The 20,829-nt window shown below is 36.0% G+C and overlaps 2 protein-coding genes across 6 annotated transcripts in view; both read left to right on the plus strand.

Moving 5' to 3' along the window:
* LOC124320546 overlaps positions 1–20,829 on the plus strand; it is a 467,022-nt gene that overhangs the window by 391,705 nt on the left and 54,488 nt on the right. The gene's annotated exons all lie outside the window — the stretch shown is intronic.
* LOC124320535 (natural resistance-associated macrophage protein 2-like) lies at positions 13,860–20,424 on the plus strand. 4 transcript variants are annotated; one of them, XR_006913976.1, is made up of 16 exons: positions 13,860–14,032; positions 14,479–14,642; positions 16,415–16,654; positions 16,739–16,861; positions 16,942–17,168; positions 17,355–17,493; positions 17,582–17,737; positions 17,837–17,995; positions 18,129–18,191; positions 18,289–18,447; positions 18,526–18,712; positions 18,781–18,817; positions 18,957–19,167; positions 19,298–19,402; positions 19,718–19,788; positions 19,863–19,903. XR_006913976.1 is itself a non-coding variant. In XM_046783354.1 (15 exons), the coding sequence occupies exons 2-15, from the start codon at positions 14,532–14,534 to the stop codon at positions 19,999–20,001; spliced, it is 2,022 nt and encodes a 673-aa protein (XP_046639310.1). In that variant the 5' UTR covers positions 13,863–14,032; positions 14,479–14,531; the 3' UTR covers positions 20,002–20,424. The 4 variants fall into 4 exon arrangements, 3 of the variants coding, with proteins under 3 accessions (XP_046639310.1, XP_046639312.1, XP_046639311.1); XM_046783354.1 differs by lacking the exon at positions 19,298–19,402 and having other exon boundaries at positions 13,863–14,032; positions 19,863–20,424; XM_046783356.1 differs by lacking the exons at positions 14,479–14,642; positions 19,298–19,402 and having other exon boundaries at positions 13,866–14,032; positions 19,863–20,424.

The following is a 20,829-nucleotide window of genomic DNA, read 5'->3' on the forward strand; positions in this document are numbered from 1 at the left end:
AAACGGAACCTTCCCGAAATTTTGGTATGAGGCCTAAATTTTGGGGGTTTTTTACCCTAAACCAGGAAACCCCGAAAAATTCGAATTAGAAACCCCAAAAATTTTGGAGTAAAGGATGCAAGCAATCGCTGCTTAGAAGTTACTAAGATAGTTCAAACTTACTGCTACTGATTAAAACTGATGTACCAGGCTTGCATTGGAAACTGTAAATATTTTGCTTATGTACACGTTAGTATAGTATTAAATAAAATTATCACCGTGTACAAGTAACGAACGATGTAGTGGTTTGATTGATGAGCTAATACTCGAAAGGATAAAGGTTCAATCCCCACATCGGGCAAGTATATTTTTAGTATTTTTAACCCCCAAATTTTCGTTGTGGATTATTCTACGAAATTTTGGTATTGAACAACCACGAATCTCCGACTATTAATTTTCGGGAGCTACAACCACGAAAAAGTCGTGAAATGTTTTAACAGTGGGTTTGTCCACACCCTGGATTTTCAATAAATTTTTTAAGCCAGTCATAACTTGCCTAAGAAAACAAGGGGTCCGTTTCATAATTTACCTCGACGAAATTCTTTTGCTTAGCAACTGCATGGAAGGGGCGAAGAAAATACTTTTTATTAGCTAGAGAAATATTAGAAAACTCTGTTTTTTATATACGTTGAAAAATCTATCAAAAAATCAACGCAGATTATTTAATATCTAGGTTTAATCGTTTACTCCCTCCTTCTTTCCCTCTCTGTTCGTCAAGAAAAATTGGTCGAAATTTTGAACTTATGTACTCGGATTACATACTCTGTCAACAGGACGCAGATGATAGCTAATGCCACATAGGCAGAATCCCGTTTCTTTTCTGAAGCTAAATCCCGCAATGATCAAATTGGAGTGATTGGTGGCCGCATGGGCCATGCGAAAATCATCCCCAAATAACCATTTATTTCTGGAAGGCCTTCCGTATTATTATGATTAAAATCATCTGGGCAAGCTGGAATTCCTTACGATCTTACGTCTTGGCCTGTCGACACAGCGCTACTGGTTCGTAGCTTCATGTGTGTCTGGCAAAAACAATATCACGGCTTTAAGGGGTCAGTCTCGCTCTTTCTTCGCTACCGAGAGGCCACACATTTCGTCACTCCGTTTCACATTTATTAAGATTTAACTTTGTTTCTTCTGTCGTTGTCCTCTCTGAGTTGCCGGACCGTCCATCCTATTCACGTCACCGGGCCGGTCTTTCCTGCTTGAGCTGCCTGACCATCTATTCTTTTCGGGAGGTTTGAAAGGTTTCGTCTTCTTGAGTTGCCAACCCTTCGTGCATCCGTCCCCTCCAACTCCACGAAGTGGAAAAAGGGTTTGACATCGCAAATTTTTCTCCGTAAGTAATTTTTCCGCTCATCTCGGGTTTTTTACCCTCAAAAGAGTAGTTAGCTCTCGCCCGACAAATATTTTTCCGTTGTGATTCAAAATATATTTCCGTTTTTTATGGTACGAATTTTTGAAAATTCCATTTTATAGTTTCAAGGAGAAAACCGTTTAATTTTCATATTAATTGTACTAGTTTGTGTTTTTAAACGTAAATTCCTGTGGTTATTTAACGAAAATAATTTTTATTACGTTAAATATGCATTTTTGTGACGCAGTTTTTATGATTCGCTTATTTGTTATTTTTAATTTCTATTATTTAAGAAACATATATGCAACCTATGCAAGACTATTTTTTTATAAAAATTATGAATGAATTTCACGATTAAATGTTATAAGTTATGAACAAACATTAATTCAATTCCAAATATGTATTCAAAGAAAAGAAATACAGTAGGACATCATTTATAGTTTAATTTAGTCCAAACGTCTTCAAGGATTTTTCTGCCAAATTTCTCGTTGGCACACAACAACTGCCGCAGAAGATGTCCCACGAACGAAGTCACTGGGCAGGACATAGTGAAAAGTTGGTGGTGAATGTGGATTGAGGCATACTTTAAGAGCTTCGTTGTTGTGGGGATTTATGCGAAAACAAGACACGAAACAGTGGGCTTGACACAACGGGAAAATGGCTTGCCTGGATTGAATAGTAACACCCGCCCAAGAAATAACGTCACATTGTGGCAATTTGGAATATTCTAGATTCACTTATTTTTAAGTCGTTGAGCACAGACTGAACAAGCGCAAACACTTTTTCCACCACTTTTTATCACCGTTCAGCAATTTGATTAGTCGTATGGTATATCTACAGTCCCCTCCATAAGTATGGGATCACCCCGCGCCGTTCCATAAGGCGGCGTGTATTTTTCATATGGGTTTTTCGGTTGGCAAAAATCGAAAAAATGACATAAATTCACCAAACTTGGGATTTATGTCATTTTACGTCTTTTCTATTGTCTGAATTTTTTTCAGATTTTTTCCCCTATTTTTTATGCCTAGAAAAGTGGCGCACAAAGTATCGGATCACTCCGACGCCGCCCGTGTTGTCTTATGGCGACAATGGGCTTTTCATATTGCTTTTTATATATTTAATTTTCTAGAAGGAATTTTTTTTTTCAAACCGTGTATACAATACCCTTTCATAAATTTACTGTCAGTTTTTTATGATGATATGAATTGTTTTCGAATTTTCCCAGATTTATTCGTTTCCCGATTTTCTGAAATAAGAGACTGCAGAAGACTTCATTTACGGTTTACAACCTCTATCAGCTGGCGTAGGCCGGAAAATTAGTGTCGTTTCTATACGCCCCTTAAGTAAAAAAGGAAGCAGAGCGCCAGTGAGCGTTTTTTTTTAGTGACGCATTGCATCGGTAGAGGTTAATAATTTAGATAGCGGAATTAAGCTTCAAAATCAAATTAATAATCGGAATCACTATTCTAGATTATAGCACAGCACCGGTTTATTCCTGAAATAATATAAAAGTTCCTTGATGGCAGTATGGTTAAGGAGCTTGAGTATAAAATACTATTCTTGCGTTCAATACTCGGTTCGACTCTGGGTAAATTTGCCTCTGGGTATGTGAAAAGGAATTTAGAGAGCTTGTAATCTAATGTTTATCTAAAGTTATAAAATATACAGTTATATAATGATTTTTAAATAATTGGTTATCCTATCATATAATAGCAAAAAGAAAAAAAAATTAATGCATCAAATTTTCGTCTATAGAAATGGTTTTGAGCCTTGATTGAAAAAAAAGAAAAAATCATGTTTGCAATTCAGTTTATTTCATTTAAAAGGTTGCACACTGGTAGGCTGTATATAAATGGTAAAATAACACACCCAAAAAGCGTTTTTTTCAAACGCCATACAAAAAAAGGAGGGAAATTTTAGTCGGGCGCCCCCTGCTAACACGGCTGGTCTGTAATACATCTATGCGACGTTTGTTCATCCATTCTTCGTCGCGTCTTACCTGTACCTTGTCGTACCTGTCTCACTTTTGAAACAGGGAAGCAAGTAAAACAAGTTTCACATCGTAAATTTAGACGCGGATGTCGTGATTCTGAACAAGAAAGTGAAACAAGTACAATTGGCAGTTGTACCGGATATTTTGGTGTCAGATGGAATCTGCTACTACCCTAACTCCAAGAATTCCCTGCCTTATGTCATGAGAAGATCCCCCGTTGGAAAAAATAGGAAAACATATCCATCAACCATCAAGTCAACGTTTGGTAACTAAACTCTATACATTTAGTTTCTCAATGTGAAATAAAGAATCCGTTAATATTTCAGATACCTACACAGAAGCTAGAATCAAGTTGGCTGTAATTAATTCTGATATCGATACTAAAGATTCTTAAAATGAGGCATCTGCTGTTTTGAATGAGGAGGGTAGACCCAAACGCAAAAAGAGGAAACCTACAAGACAATTGAGCGCAGATGAATCAGCAGAAGACTCAAATAGTGATTCTGATTTGGAAGATTGTGACGATGATGTTCAACCTGCTGTCACAGCTGGCTTTTGTGATGAAAAAAGTATGTGCATTCTCTCAAAATGTTTAATGTATAATCTTAAATGTATTTTTGTTTCATTTTGATAAATCTGCCACAGGTTATGTACCCCCACAATCTTCTACGGCACCTGATAGACAGGTCTTTACTGTTCCTCTTACTGTCAATGATGTAAGAAGCAGCCAGCAACCAACAGCTGGATTAGTTAATCAGTCAGACCAGCCAGAAATAATGACTCAACCTATGCAATCTTTTATTCTAGACCATGTATCCAACGGAGAACCATCAAGTAGTTGTCATCGTAAAAGTTATCACGCTCCACCGCGTTCTCAACAGCAGTTCTACCAAACTTCTGATTCATGGGCACACAATAGTGCCATGCAGCAGCAAACACACACTGCAGTATCAAACGAAACTTTTCAGAGTAATTATTTCTTGTCTTTTATTTGTTCTCCGTATCGTGACTAAATAATTCTACTTTTTTCAGATGATCAATACTCTACAAGGGCCCCATCAGATTATTGGAACTCTCCACAGCCTGGAACTTCTGGTATGAACTATCACATCAATGGTTATCAGCAACAATCAAGGATTTCATAGAACAGATACTTAACTGAAATCGGTCGTGTTGTGAACACTGTTCCCGAGACTGCTTTATTGACTCAAAATCTTCAAAGCAACACCCCTGATACAGTTTCAGCTCTGCCTCGAAGAGATCTTCCTAGACTGGGTAAAAGATTTAACCACCATGCATTTGTAGAATTTATAATTTCTCGTTGTTATTTTTAAAGAGTCAACGCAACAAACGAAGAAACAACATCGGCACCCCGAGCAGGAATCTTTTGAATTGTCAGTTTTTAAGTCCCTAGCCCAAATTTCTCAAGGGATTGAGAAACTTTCAAAAGCTTTACAACTAATAATTAGCATCACGATTGGGAAAGGACAATCTTCAATCGCATTGCCAACGAAGGAATTCGACGGCCTACCTGTTAAAGATATTGAATCGCTACGATTGTTGTTGTTCTTTGTCGGTTTTTTCATTTGTGTTATTGACCTCCCTTGTTTCCATCAAACCCGTCTGAACACAAAAATAATCTAGAATTCTCTTACACTTATCGCTATATTTGTAAGTGGAAAATACAATGAGTATTACATTAAATTCATGGCCAAGTTTATTTAATTATTGCTCCTTCTTTCCAGTTCAATTTTCTATAAGTTTTTTATTAAAGTTCCAGTTTTATTTTGTCTTTAATTTGTTTTGGTTTTCATTCAACAATTTTTTGTTCCTGATCCTACTTTTCCTTTCTTTTTTTGTTGTCTCAAATTTCATCTGATTCTAAATTCTCTCTGATTCGAATGTGTTGAACTGATTCCAGGGTACAATATTCGGTTAATCACTATTAGGGATGTAGTTACGAGGGATAACTGCATTTTACCTATGTATCGTTGCTGGGCTATAACCGGCCCTTTTTCATTTGAACCGTACCACAGACAACGTAAAATCAAATGAAATAGTTGAATACCGAGGACAGAAAAAGATAATGTTTTTTTTATTTGAAGTATTAAAATCTTGTAGGTTATAGATGATAATATTTCATTGTTCAACTCGAATTTTTACTGTGGGCATTGATCGCCAAATTCATTGAACATTTGGTGTTGTTAGTTTCGTGCAGAGTATAAGTAATTTTTGAAAACTGAATTTAAAATTCCATTTGGTGTTTGGTTTTTGGTATGTTTGCTCACGGAGGAAACAGATGTAAACGTTACGTCACAAAAATCACAGAAAATTTCTATGGTTGTTTTTTGGAGTACTAAATTTCATTACACACTTTAACAAGATTCCTTCAGTAATATCCTTCGGTAATTTTTTTTAACGTTAAAGAGACAGAAAATAAAGGTTATGGTAGATTAATACATACTATAACGTTTGGAAAATTCTGTTTCCCTTTATTCTCTTTCATAATTGATTCTTTATAACTAATTGACTAATAATCTGTTAATATTATGAGTGGTGTGACTTAGGTGTGGCGGAGGCTTCGCCCCGCCACCCCACGTCGCACTTCATGTTTAGATTAAGTTATAGCAATATTTATTACTATAGTAACATGGAATTGGAAAAATTATTAGTTACATATAAACTATAAAGAAATGGATGTGCTTTTATAGCAGTTAGATTAAACAACCGCTGAAAAAATCTTAATTCAGGCATATAACCTAAGTGTTTTACGACCGGTTCCGAAATCGATACCGATGGTAGCGTCGCCTGCGATATTACCGGACCACGCTTTCCCTCAAACTTTACGTAAATGTTGGTCTAATGGTTAGCAAGCCGGGCTGCCACTCATATGGTTCGAGTTTCGAATCTCGATGAAGTCCATGAGGAAATATAAATTTGTAACTTTTGAAAAATTACACTTATAAAACTTTCGGAGGTAAATGGAAGTGGAAGATCGGTGGTAACTCTTCACGACCACCAAAAGATCTTGATGACTGTGGAGAGGACAAGGGAAGAAGGGAGACATGACCCAGAGCTTCAAAATGAGTATGATCAAACATTTTTAAAATGTCCCTCAACTTCTTGGTTGATGACTAACTGTTAAAAAAAAGGGGAATAGAAATTTTACTTGATCAAAAAATTTATTAAAATCAAGATCATCATTTATGTTGAATGTTCCTCTACTTCTTGGTTGATGACTAACTGTTAAAAAAAGAGGAATAGACATTTTACTTGATCAAAAAATTTATTAAAATCAAGATCATCATTTATTAAAAACAGTAAACAAAAAGAGGCAATAATAAGAACAATAAAGACGAAATCGAACAAGAACAATAAAAATAAAATCAAATATCATCAAAATATCAATATCATATCATCAAAACTTGTCTTGCTAGGAAAGATTCAAACTTTTTGTCTTTTTGTTTACACTGCTGAGCACTCACTGCACTGACAGTTGGAAGGTTAAGCAAACAAAAGCGAATTCACTGCCTAGGATTCGGCAACCAGCTAGGTAACAAATACGCAAATTAAATTTTTAAAACAGTAATTAAAACAAATGAAAAAATCGTTCCGCAATGTATCAAATTTTGACAGAATTATGTACAAAATTTGGTGACGATTGGTCATTCAGGGAAGAAACGTATAAAGGAACACTAAATGGACATTAAACCCTCTGAATTTCACTACTAGCTACTACTACCCTACCCCCTATACCCCACACCCTATATTGTTAAGGACCTTCGTATATAAATATACCTCAGGGACTTGCTGATTGGTTAACACTATCGGGCGGACATTATCACGTCCGTTTTTGTAAGTCTCATATCTCATATATTTTTTTAAATTTCTGCTGTACCTTAAATAAGACCAATTTTTTTTGTATTTTTACTTGTTTTAGCTTCAAATTCTCTAATGAAAATTAATGCGATAGAAAAGATTGAATTTTAAGATAAGCAAAACGAAACATTTTTTGTTTACCCGGGGATTGTTTTTCTTGTAATTTTGTCGTCTAGCTGCGCTTCTGTTTGAAGATATATATCGGTATATAATTTTTTGGTTTGATTTTCAGCCATGGGTGGAATGCCTTTATTCTTCTGTTTCACAAATGAAAGTAAAATAAGTTTGATACTTTGAAATTATGTAATAAAGGCGCTTGAAATGTCAGATGCAAGACATTTCATTGTGTTCCTCCAATTCCTCAAATGGAGCAATGGACTGGACGTACTTATTTGTTTATTCTGGCTAGAATTAGTTGAGTTTGATTTATCAGAGATATTTACGTGATCAAAACCGAAAAATTCATTGCAAGCAATTTAAGATACATTCATCAAATTTATCGCTTTTAACAAACTACTATTTTTTTATTTCGTTGATATTGATCAATTGTTTTTGGCTCTTTTTAAGTCCATCCTTGATTCTTTCATGTTGGGTAACGGCAGTTTTTCCAGCTGCAAACTTTTTCAGCAATATGGTACACTATGCAAGAGAATGTGAAGAAGGATAGCACAGAAAACATTATGCTGCACTTCATTCAATTGCTCCTACAGTTTTTCGAACTCCCTGAACTAATTTTGTAATGGCTATGAATTGCCTTGCTGTCCCATTTTCCCCAGCTGCCCCATCGTTGCAGACTGGTTTAAAGTCTCTATTTCATAATTTACTTTACCCCTTTTTTCTCTCACCATCTATACCTGACGTGTTGTCCGACGCACCTCTCCCAAAAATGCAATTAATTAAGATTAGGCCTAGCTTGGGCAAAAGTGAGTATAGCTTTTCCGCACTTTTTATGACTGATCTTCATTCTTTCGCTTATATCGTACATTGCAAAATCAAAGATTAGGTCGTTTTGAATCGAAGCCAGGTTATTTATTAATCCTCTCTCAAAGTCCTTTGTTTTTCTTTGCTCCTGTTTTACAGAAAGTTGGAAGATTTTAGTGAGGCGGCCGAAGAGGCCAACAATTTCAAGATATCAGCGAAAATTCAAGCTGAAAAGGAGGAGAAAGAAAAGAAAGGAGCAGGTTACAAGCACACATTTTCTGATTTTAAAGCTGTAAACAGTTAAAGTTTATTTAGCCAATTTTAAATAATAATTATTGATACAAGAGATCAGCTTCGTCTCTCAGTGGCAGCCGAGAGCCAAACAAAACATTTTTTATTTTTGATACCCCTTATCTGCTATATCCTTTTTCCATTAGGCAGAAGCAAATTAAGGAAATTAATTGGCTTTGTTCCTTGATAGAGATGGAATTTCTCAAGTAACCGCAAGATGTCGGTGTTGATCTAAATCATTTACATTTTCTGTTTGCTGAAATGTAATTTAATTGGAAGTTTTGGAATGTGATTCCCAGCTTCCACTACATGTCTGTACAGGAACTCTTTGAATTTCCTTATAGTCATTGTCATCATTGGGAACCATCAATTGACTGAAAAGATATTTCTGCAATCTTGAAATCCATCTTTCGCTCTAAGTTTTGAATTCTAAAAATGTTCCTGTTTTTCTAGTTATTATTTTGAAATGTTATAGAAGTTAATTTGATTTGTTGTCAAAGGTTACTAACCACGACCATATGGTTTCGGATGAGGACGGAACAATTTAATATCCTAACCTTTGGAACCAATAGATCTACATCTATTACTCAGGAAAAAGATAATAAAATTGCTGAAGCTAGGTACGATCAATAAAATATTCATCCCCTATGGTAATCTTTATTATTATGAATTTGATAATATTCTTAGATAATATCTTATAGGACCATTCATCAAGCATGTATTTTTTTACACAGATTTTCAGATCAAAAGCTTCCCATTCCAGTTCAAATTTCAGTATTTAGTAACATGTGCGAAAGCGAAAATGTAACTTTCCTGATACCTTCCCTAAACATGAGTATAGATTCCTTTGTTACTGTAACTGGATGAAGACCAACAAATTGTTGTATGCGACTTAAGATAACTGTAGTGATTGATGCTGAGCATGCAGGAGTGAATTCTACTTTTACTTTTATTACGTTCAGTAATTATTATAACTATAATTCAAATTATTTTGTATTCACATTATAAAAAAATATTGCATTTACTATTTTTCCCTGCAGGTAAAGAAACTGATTTTGCCATTCTGGAAATATCTCATGCTCTGGAATATGACTCATGCATAATTTACGAATCTAAAAAATACTTATTGGCGATGGATTTCAGCAGAAAAAATTGGATTGGTGTCAGGAAAAGCATGGTGTACTAGGGGGTGTAACCACTATGCTATAAATATCCTTTAGTGAAGCGAGGTAGCCTAAATTTTACGCCACCTTAGGAGCTACTGAGCTATTTCTTCTATTTGTTTTGTCAATCTCCATTCTGTATAGGTTAAAAATATTGCCATAAAACACCTATAGAGTGGTTCAAGGTTGCCATATTGGATGGTCGGTATCCCACCTTTGGTGCAACCATAATCCAAAATCATTGAAATCGTCCATAACAAAAGGGTTTGAATGGAAGGACAGTCAAGGAAGGGAATAATAGCGTGGGGAAGAAAGGGGTCGGACCCTCTTTTTTCACTCTTCCTTTGTCTTTCCATTCGTCACTTTTATTATGGACAATGACAATGCCTTTGGGTTGTGGTTGCACCAAAGGTGGGATACCGATGGCAACCTCGAACCACTCTATAATCTCTCCCAAGTTTTTTTTTTATATTTCCCTACTAACACAGCGATGTACCATGGATATGACTGCAGCGTACTCCCAAGGATAAGGGAGATACAAACAGCATATCCATGGAATGCTTCATGTTGATCCTTATTTCCCCTTCCCCACACGTACCATTTGTATGTCCCTTGAATATAACGGTTTGTGTATACACAGTATCATTAAATAACATCCATCTTTGGATATGATTTATGTTTGAAAATAAAAGATAAATGTCTCACCCCAGATTTGAACTACTGACCTTCAATTCCGTAGCTCACCTCTCTGACCTCTTGACCAACTGTTTATACAATTTAGGCATAAATGTTTGTGAGTATTGGAAATAGAGATATTTTTTAGCTTTTTCGTCCACTGTGTACCTTATATGGTTATACTGTGATGCACATTCTGTGTATGTACCAAATGGTATCACAACAAAATCATACCCCCGGGTATATTACTTTGACGTACAATCAGTATATTATTGAATATACGCTGGTGGATCTACGATGAATATTCTTTATTTGATCCCATCCTAGATCCGAATAAATTTATACCTACGCTATACTACCGCCCCCCAATTGCGACCTGGATCTATTCATCCCATATTAACCTACATCTTACATAAAGTGGATGGGCCGTGTTAGTAGGGTTGATATTAAAGCATGTTAAGTTAGGTTAGGATAGGTCAGTTAATGAAAGGTATGTTAACTTTTTCACGTTCTGTTTTTAACAATGGCAGCTGGGTGGGTATCGATGACTTCACCATGCAATTGAATAGCGTTCAATTTTCCATCGAATGAAATATTTTTTTATTTGCCATTTACGAAACATGGTGTTTTTCATGCCTTTCACAGAAAGTCAAGTTGGCAACAATTTGCGGGGGGGTTAAGCCAATGTAGTATGTAGTAGTCTTTTAGAAGTTAGGAAGAAAGTATTTAAAATAATATTCAATTTAATAGAAAAAAACACTATAGATGTTATTCAAATGAAAAAGTAGTAGACATGCCAAAAAGTCGTGCGCAGTTTACGCCGATGCGCACCACAGCGGCCGATAGCAGAACTAAGATTGTTATTACGCTTGACACCCAATGTAGGCCCAATCCTTTGTTCGAGAACCGTCTGCTTGTCGAACAAAGGATTGGGCCACGCACGATGATTTTGACATTTGTTTCCATCTGGCAACTGAGCCGTCGTTGGAATTTATCATCTGCTAGAGAGCCTCAGGCATATTGTGTCTCTCTTTGTCTGGGTGGTTTTTGAATGGGGGTGGGGGATGAGATAGGTGAGGGTTGGATCGGTTGGGTCAGACAAAGCGGAGCATAATGCTTGAGGATCTCTAGCAGATAATAAATTCCAACGAGTGCTGCGTTGCCGCGATGGATACAATTTTTAAAATGATGTCAAACAGCCCTTTTGCGGAAGTTTTTTTCTTATCAATCTAGCAACGCAGCGTGGTCCCTTCTCTTTCTCCACGCTTTGTTGCCAAATAAACAATATGACTTGGGCCGCGTTGAACTAGAATCACACCAACACCATTTACAAGTAAGATCGTTTATTTTTTTATATGCTATTTATTTTTAATGAATTTTGATATTTTGAATAATTAACAGAATATGGTCCTTTGGGAAAAAATTTGGAAACCCCAAAACATTTTAGTAGCTTCTGTTAGAAATGTTTGACTTAGACTTTGAAATCGCACATTTCGAAATGGATAGTGACACACTAAAAAGTGTGTAGGCACACCAATAGCTACCATGGCTGATTCCCCACGAAAGTACACTTTACAGGGTACACTTACAGTTAGAGTTTTAGATATCTTGCTGTAATCTGAATATAAATGCCGATAATATCATCAGTAATCACTATTGCTGTCATTGTCCTATAAACGATTTCATCGAAATTATATTATCCATCTGTGTGAATCGAGAACAATAACCAATTCCGTTAATATACAGTGGGTACCGCAAGTATCCGTATGGCTTAGAGGATCAGTAGGGAAAACGCGTTTTTCAAAACGCTCCAAAAATAGAATTCTCTGTGAAATTCAATAAAAAAAATTTCAAAAATTAGGGAGGGGTATCATGTGATTTTTTGGGGGGAATTTTTCAACAACGCGATACGTGGTTTTTATCGCATTGAGTAAGTATCCGTACGGCCGAGAGGCCCAGTAGGGAATGGGCTTACTTTTGAGGCCTGTTATTCGGTAATTACGTAATATTATAGGGTGGGAAAGTTCTTAAAAAAGAGCTGCATTAGCTCTATTTGTGGTCAAAAGATCACATTTTTAAAGTTTCATTTATAGTAATAGGAACTTTAAAGGGGGATATAACTTATGTCCCCCTTTAAAGTACCCTAATTTGCATGGAGCTCTACGAAGCGTTCCCAAACTTAGGGATCCATTTAAAATCTACCCTTCCCTTTTTCGGAAAACCCTTAAAAAAAATAGCTTAATGCTACCCATAATGGCAACGGCAAAAAAAATTCGTCGCGTTCCGACTAAAATTTTATTTTTGGGAACACCGAGAAAAAAATACCTTTCTTTATAAGGTTCTCTCGCGCGTTCCCAAACTTTAGGTAGGTAGGGGAGAGGGGGGCTAGTTGGCAGTTGGGGTAAGTTGGCATTTTGCTAGTAGACCCCTTAAAGACCAAAAAAAATCAAGCCTTTTACACCAAATATAAAAGACAACACCCAGATTGCTCATACAAAATTTCAAAAGTATACAACTTCCCCAACAGGAGTTATAGCAAAAAGAAAAAAACGGCAAAAAGTTTTTTTTGGGCCTCTCAGCACTTTTTATTTTTCTCATAGTATAAAACTCTGAGAGTGTCAGAAAACCCAAGCAAAAAAGAATTAATGTTTGTCTTATTTTTAAAAGAAACCTGACATTTCTACATTAAAAAGTTATTTAGTTATCAATTTATTTTTTCGAAAAACATCCTGTGGGGTTAGTTGTCAGAAATTTTCTCACGAGATACAGTGTTGCAAGTTTTCAAAATTCGACCTAGAAATTTTGGAGCAATGGAGAATCAGCTGCCAACTTACCCGTAGTTGGGGCAAGTTGGCAGACTTTTTTTTGCAGTTTTTCTCAATTTCACAATTTCGTGTAAATGAACATTGTAAACAAATACGATCAATTCATAGAGCATTGAAATCTGAATTTGATTTTTTCATTCAATTTGCAAAACGTGTGGTCAAAAAATTCAAATAAATTCACAAAAAGTGACCCTGCCAACTAGCCCCCCTCTCCCCTACTGTATATTAGTAGTGAATAAGAAAAATATCTTTTCTTACCTATAGATGAAGCCATAAAGGCATTTTTACAAAAGGTCCACAACCTCTAAGATATTTATAGAACTAATAAATACATGGATAGCTATCTGTACGTTTTTTCAATTCCTGACAAGTTAGGTATGACTATTTCAGTTTAAAATATAATTGTATGGAGAATCAAAGACATCAGGCCGGAGTGCGAAACGATAAGTTTTAGAATCAATTATCGCGATTCGCTATACATTAATTTTAGGCTCCGTCGATCGTGTAAAGCTTAGTCTCAGCTTAGCTCTGCTTTGAAGAAAATATACGTCCAGGACTATATACTTGTTGCCTATGGCTGTTTGTCCTAATTTCCTATCATTTCCTATACTGGAGGGCTCGGGATGGCTTCAATCTGGTTTCTTCTTCTAGGTCGCGCGCATCTCGATCTCTTTCCTTTCTGCTTAGTCCTACTTCTTTTATTAAAAATGACTTCCTTTCACTTCCCTGGTTAGTATAGGTTGTTAGTTCAGTAAGCGGACTGTCGTGTAGTTATTCGTCGAATGTTGAGTTGCGTCCACAGCCGTCCACAGCTGTTTTTTTTTAAATACGATTAACTCAATTCCTCATCCCCCGCGTTTACACTTCCGTTGATTTCAGCAAACAACAAGTGAGTTGATATCTTACGTACACATGGCTTCTGATTTCGCTCCCCTGAAATAACTAACATTTTAATTAGCAAGTTTTTAGTTCGTGCGTGCGTTATGTATTAGCTCATGCTGCAAGTCTCTCATCAATTGCTAGTCATGTCATCGTAGGAATAATAATGAATGAAAATTCTGAATGGAGAATGTGCAATAATAATTTCCATTGCTGCCTATATATAATATCTTCGAATATCTTACTAATTTAGTGTTTATGACTATGCGACGATATTTACTGGTGCTGGTTGGTGAAAGAGTTCTGGGATTATTTTTTTTTAAATTTGACTATGCTGTCTAATGTTACAGTTGTCTAACTGCATATTCTTTGGATATACTTCTTATGTCAAAACTCCATTTTTTGTGTTTGTATTTTTTTTTGCTGTTTTATTTTTTAATAGTTTCTTTTTCTTAGTTTAATAATACAGAATAGTAAAGGCACATATAGCGCTATACAAAAGCGTATTGATGTCTGATCGAGATCACCAGATTAAAAATGTCGCTTCGATGCGCACAGGTGGTGTGGCTGGTGACGGAAAAGGGGCTGATGGATTGCCGACGGTCGTTCCGTTTCAACAGGTATAGGAGGTGTTGTTATTTACTTTATAGCCTATACCTGAATTTTGCGTATTTGCGCTTTCCTTCCCTCCATTATACTGCTGCAATCAGAACCTAAAGTTACTAACCTGTACAGCAACGATTTTGATATCCTAATATCTCTGGGTTTTTTTTTTAACTGCGCTCTTATTATTTTACGGTATGTAGGCGCTCTATACTTCTTTTGACGTAATCAATAAACGAGTGGTGGGAAAATAAACACACATAAGTTTATGAAGAAATAAACTTATTAGATATACCTAATTTTGAGCTATTCGTTAATGGAAATGACAAGATCGAGTCGTTTTTCTAGCTAGACTCCCGCCCTCAGCAGCTGTACTCATCTGTTGGATTTTTCTGAAAATCATTGAACAGGAGAAAAAAATTGGTGAAGTAGCCTATATCTAAGAAAACAGACATTACGCAATTCCTAAGGGAAAACCGGTAGTCAGTAAGTTATTTGACAATGAAAAACGAACAGTCGTTTCTTTCATTTAATTGAAGGGAAACCTTTCTCAGCTTTTATTGACGTCACTTTTCAATTTCGAGAATAAGTTTCTTGTACCGTTCTTAGGGCAAAATGATTTACACTGCACTCACCACAGCAGACACCCGGACATTCTGGGATTTACCAGAAAAAATGCACTGCCACAATATGGAAATGGCTAATATCTTTATTTATTAAAAAGAGTAAAAAGATGTAGAAGCCTCAGCATATTGATTTTATGGACGATCCTGGCTTTGCTTTGTCCTTGCGATAATATATAAGTCGATCGTTATCTTATATTTCCCAAACAAAGGGTACGTTGTCTACATGGTCGGCGTCCGTGTGATCTGCTTTTGCCGCCTTGATACGGTTGAAAATCCAATGGTCATTTTCTATTTGAATGAGATCGATTCATCTGCTGTTTTTCTCGATTTTTCTACAGTTTAAATTCTTTCGATCCAACGCTCACCCCGAAATCTACCGTTTCATTGTTCTTTTGATCTTTACTATTTTTACCTAAAAGTAATGTTGACTAAAATTTATTGCACAAAGAACTCGTATTATTTATATGTAGCTCCGTAGTCTGTAGCCTAGAATTAGTGAGACTTACAGTAGTTCATTTCCATTTCTTTTTATTTCGATTTTTCAATTTTTTTTTAGCACATAATTTTTTTAATCAATATCAAGTCTAACTAAAATCACTTTAAGGCCATGAAATAGAGAGTAGATTTAATTTATTGAAGTTGTTTCAAGCAGCCCTATAATAATTAATAGTTAATCAATTCAGAATCATGTTTGGAACGGAAAATCCGCTAGAGTGCGAGAAAATCAAACAAAAATTCAAAAAAATTTTGCAGTATAGTTATATAATTATTATAAAATCTAAATATTTTACACTATATAGCAAGCACACAGTTTGAATAAATGCATTCATACTTTTAATTGACATGTGATGTCTTTATAAAAACAAGAAATTTGAACTTTCGTAATTTTTTGAACAAGTTATAACTTTTCCTTTGTTTCCATCCAAATAATCAGTAAACCACTGGCCTCAGGGTAGACGTGACTTTTTTTCCGCCCAGCCTCGCCTTAAGTTCTCCCCGCCCCCTCCCATATCGCGTATTGTCTCTATAAATTGACGTTCTCGATAATGCTCTTTGGATAGTTGTCTGGAGAACCGGAGCATCTGGAACTGCGGGGGCTAGCACCCAACACCCACAAAAATTTAAGCCTTGCAGCCATACAGTTTCGACTTCACTTACTTTAGACTCTAGCCCCAGTTGCATTTAACAAAGCTATGGAATCGGTTACTATTTCTTCCACTACTGGCAAGCGTGGAAGCCGATCCAGCGCAAGTTCCAGTGAAATGAGTGCATCAAAGTTGGATGCTGTGAACAGCGAGAGACAAGGCCGAGACAACCCTTCATTTCACCAAGAAGAGGACGACATCCCTGTTAATCAGACGTATTACGCCGACGAATTGATCAGCGTGCCCGACTTGAATGAAGTATATACAATATTCTTTAAATCATTTATTTGGTCAAATTTTTATATTCATGTTATTACATAACATTTTGCTATTGCTATGTAGAGCAAGTTCAGCTTCCGCACTCTTTGGGCTTTCACTGGTCCGGGCTTTCTCATGAGCATTGCTTATCTAGATCCGGGTAATATTGAATCGGATTTGCAGTCAGGAGTTGTGGCCGGTTATAAGGTAAATTGATTTTGATTCTATTATCATAACATGTGCGCATTAGATGTATTAATTGATTGTTTAATTATCACTATGTACAGTTATTATGGGTGCTGATGTCTGCGACAATCATGGGGCTTTTGGTTCAACGCTTAGCCATTCGATTGGGTATGGTTACAGGCCTCCATTTGGCCGAAATGTGTTACAAACAATACCCTAAAACACCCCGCCTGATTTTATGGATTATGGCTGAGATCGCAATCATCGGGTCCGACATTCAGGAAGTCATCGGAACGTCACTCGCTATTTACATTCTCTCAAATCAAGCGTAAGTGTATTAGTCATCCCGCACGAGTTTTATAATATCCCGCCTTCTGAAAAGTATGACTCACAGGTCACTGGTACTACTCATGCATCACCATGACTAATTCGTCTCATCTGATATCTCATTTTATTTTGTTTTATTTTGTTTTATTTTATTTTTTTTACTTTTATTTTATTTTATTTTTTACAGAATTCCTATCTGGGGTGGTGTCCTTATTACAGTATTCGACACATTTACTTTCCTACTGCTTGACAGATACGGCTTGCGAAAGTTGGAATTTTTCTTTGGGTTCCTCATTACTGTCATGGCTATTACCTTTGGATACGAAGTACGTTTAAAAAGATAATCGGCTAGCGCCTGCTGGAGCATTCTTTAAATTATTTGTCTGTCTTATTTATTTATTTATTTTATTTCAGTACGTTCACGATCCGCCGCCACAAATCGAAGTCATCAAAGGTCTCTTCATTCCGGGTTGCGCTGGTTGCGGCCCGGATGGCGTTCTCCGAGCTGTAGGAATCGTCGGTGCAGTCATTATGCCTCACAATCTTTTTCTGCATTCGGCTCTAGTCAAGGTATATATTTAGATATTTCCTCAAAGGATTTCGCCAAACGGACGAATATTTTATTATTAATGTATTACCGGTATACTTTTATATATTCGATTCTTACAGTCCCGCAATGTTGACCGCAAAGATAAGGGCTCCGTTAAGCAAGCAAACATGTATTTCTTCATTGAGTCGTGCATCGCTTTATTCATTTCATTCATCATCAACATTTTCGTCGTCTGTGTCTTCGCGTACGGCCTTTTCGGAAAAACCAATCTCGATGTGGTAAGTTATTATACGAAACAATTAAACCTTTATTTGCCTTCTCGAAATGCCATATTGAATTATTTAATGGATCAATTATATTTACATTGCTATTGAGAATCACACACATTTAATTTTCTCCCTTTTTTTATAGCAAGATTTATGTGCAAACAGTACTTCTTCTTCTTCGCAAGAAGAAATTGAGGAATTCTTCCCGGTGAGTAGCCTAATACGTAAAATATAAAATATTCACAAATATTTTAAGCATGGCGAGAAAATATGTTCATCAAAACGTTTATTTTTATTCTTTACAGTCCAATAATGAAACGGTTGATGCTGACATTTACCGCGCTGGACTCTTTTTGGGCTGCAAATATGGTGACGCAGCCAGATACATTTGGGCCGTTGGAATTCTAGCTGCTGGTCAATCGTCCACCATGACAGGAACTTACAGTGGCCAGTTTGTTATGGAGGTAAAAAGCTAGAAATTTATAAATAATGTGCTCCAAAAAAATTAATTTGTTCTTCTATTCTTGTTTTAAAAATCCAAGGGCTTTTTAAATTTGCACTGGGCTCGCTGGAAGAGAGTGTTGCTCACGCGAACAATTGCCATCGCTCCAACTCTTTTCTTGGCTATTTTCGCCGATATTCAACAGTTGACTGGTCTAAACGATTATCTTAACGCTGTCATGAGTTTACAGTTGCCCTTCGCCTTGATTCCAACATTGACTTTTACCAGTAAGTTATTCAATATCAAGAAATTATTTTTTATATTTAGATACATATTCTATTCATGTTTTTTACAGGCTCACCAAAGATAATGGGCGATTTTGTTAACGGATTGTAAGTATATTTTATTTTAAAGTCATAAGTGTGTAAAAAATCCTGTAAAAGCATTTTGGCGCGCAATAACTTCTTTTGTAATTCGAGAATGATGTGAAGTCTAATTCTTAACATATTTTTGCGTCGCCTTTTAAAACAGATTCAACAAAATAATTCTGCTGGTTTTGGCGGCGGTCGTCGTATGTATCAATCTCTATTTCGTGGTTGTGACGATCCAGGAAGCTCTACCTCCGCACTGGGCAATCTACACCGCGTTCGGGATCGCAGGCATACTCTACATGAGCTTGGTTTTATATTTAATTCTTCACTTGATTGAATCCTTCGGTGGACGTTGCTGCGCCCGTTTACCGGTAAAGCTCTTATTCTCTATTAGACTTTACTTTTTGTTGCTTTTGTCCTGACGATGCTCTTGTGTTATTTGTTTTGTCTCTCTCCTTCGTTCTGTCTGTACTGTTGCTGTGCGTCGATTCCTGGATCCAGTACGAAAAGTTAACAATCCACAAGGCAGATGGCGACGAAACGGAGCCGTTCGCATTCGCCGTTAATCAGTACTCGGAAAATCGTCTCAATTGAAAATGCTCGAAGGTAATAAAGGAAATAACGCTTTAACAAAACAATTTTTCGTAAATAAATTAAATGTAGCAGCCGCGAATACCATCTATGTTTGCTGAATCATGTGTATTCATTTATTTCCGTTATTGAATGTCTGTCATGGGCGCACTAGTTAATGTTATACTTTCAATAATCGTTAATTAGGAAATTAGGAATTATTCTGATGCTGGAATATTTGTTGGTTTTTGTTGACCAAATTCGTTTATATTTGGCCTGTCATATAGCTTTTCATCTCTTAAATTTAGTGTTGTTATTGGAAATTTTAATGTTTTCCCCATATCATTTCAGATTGTATCTGGACTGGTCAACCCAAATCAATACCATCTATCAAGAAGTGAAGCAACGGAATCCATCTCTTTGTAATGAAGCCTTTTTATTATATTTACTATCACTTTCCTTAAATTATAATATGCATTTTTAATCGGCTCAATAGTGTTACCAGCACCCATTCCTTGGAAATGTCAAATGCTGATAAACAAAAGCAGAACAAAAATTCCGATGATATCTCCTACAACAGTGATAACGTCAGTCATCGCGGTAGTCTTCAAGGCAGTATACGTGACAAAAATTAACTCCCATTGTTTTAATTCAAATGACATTTTTTTTTTTTTTTCACGTCGGCTGATCACGGACTCATTTTCCTTTTGTTTCTGTAGAATACTTAAAATCTTATAGTAGACTTACAACTTAATTCATTAATTGGCATATTAGTATTTGTCTCGCAAAAAGTAATAGCCGGATATAGTTCCCAATTGCCAATTTTTTGCGGCAAAGGAAGACGTACTGTCTCTTCAGAAGATCTGAAAGGAGTGCAATCTTCTCAATGTATATTACGATTTAGAAGCTTGTTATTAGCTCATTTGAAAAAAGAAACAGACATCAGCCGCTTATTTTTGAATGCCTGTTCCTACTGCTCTATATACTTGCTGCTATAGTGTATTTCAATTGACGATCGCTCCGATTCCGTAATAATACATTTATGATCCAAATACCAATCTAGCGTTGTCTTTCTTTCATTATTATATTTTATTATTTTTTTTCTCGTCTAATTCCTTTTAGTCCGATATAGTTCAAACTTCAAATTATCCTGCTATACCCGCAGATACTTTTACTAATTCAAAAATAAATTAGTATACATATCTTACTTAACGATCGATAATGCATTAAAATAGTGTCCGTATGTTGCAAGATTATTCGTCTAAGTCTCGCTAAGTCTAAGATTTTATGATGTCCCAAGAGATATTTCTTCCAAGAATTGTGATTGTCATTGAAAGACAGGCAGAGAATAAAATTTTCATTCTCAAGGATATGCGGAAACTAAGTTTTTAATCGTTTTCAAGTGCTGTTTTTTTTTCTAAATCTCCTATATCTCAGTTATATACGTCCTTGATAAAGAATTA

The sequence above is a fragment of the Daphnia pulicaria genome, chromosome 1 (genome assembly GCF_021234035.1).
Source record: "Daphnia pulicaria isolate SC F1-1A chromosome 1, SC_F0-13Bv2, whole genome shotgun sequence".
Taxonomy (NCBI): Eukaryota; Metazoa; Arthropoda; class Branchiopoda; order Diplostraca; family Daphniidae; genus Daphnia; species Daphnia pulicaria.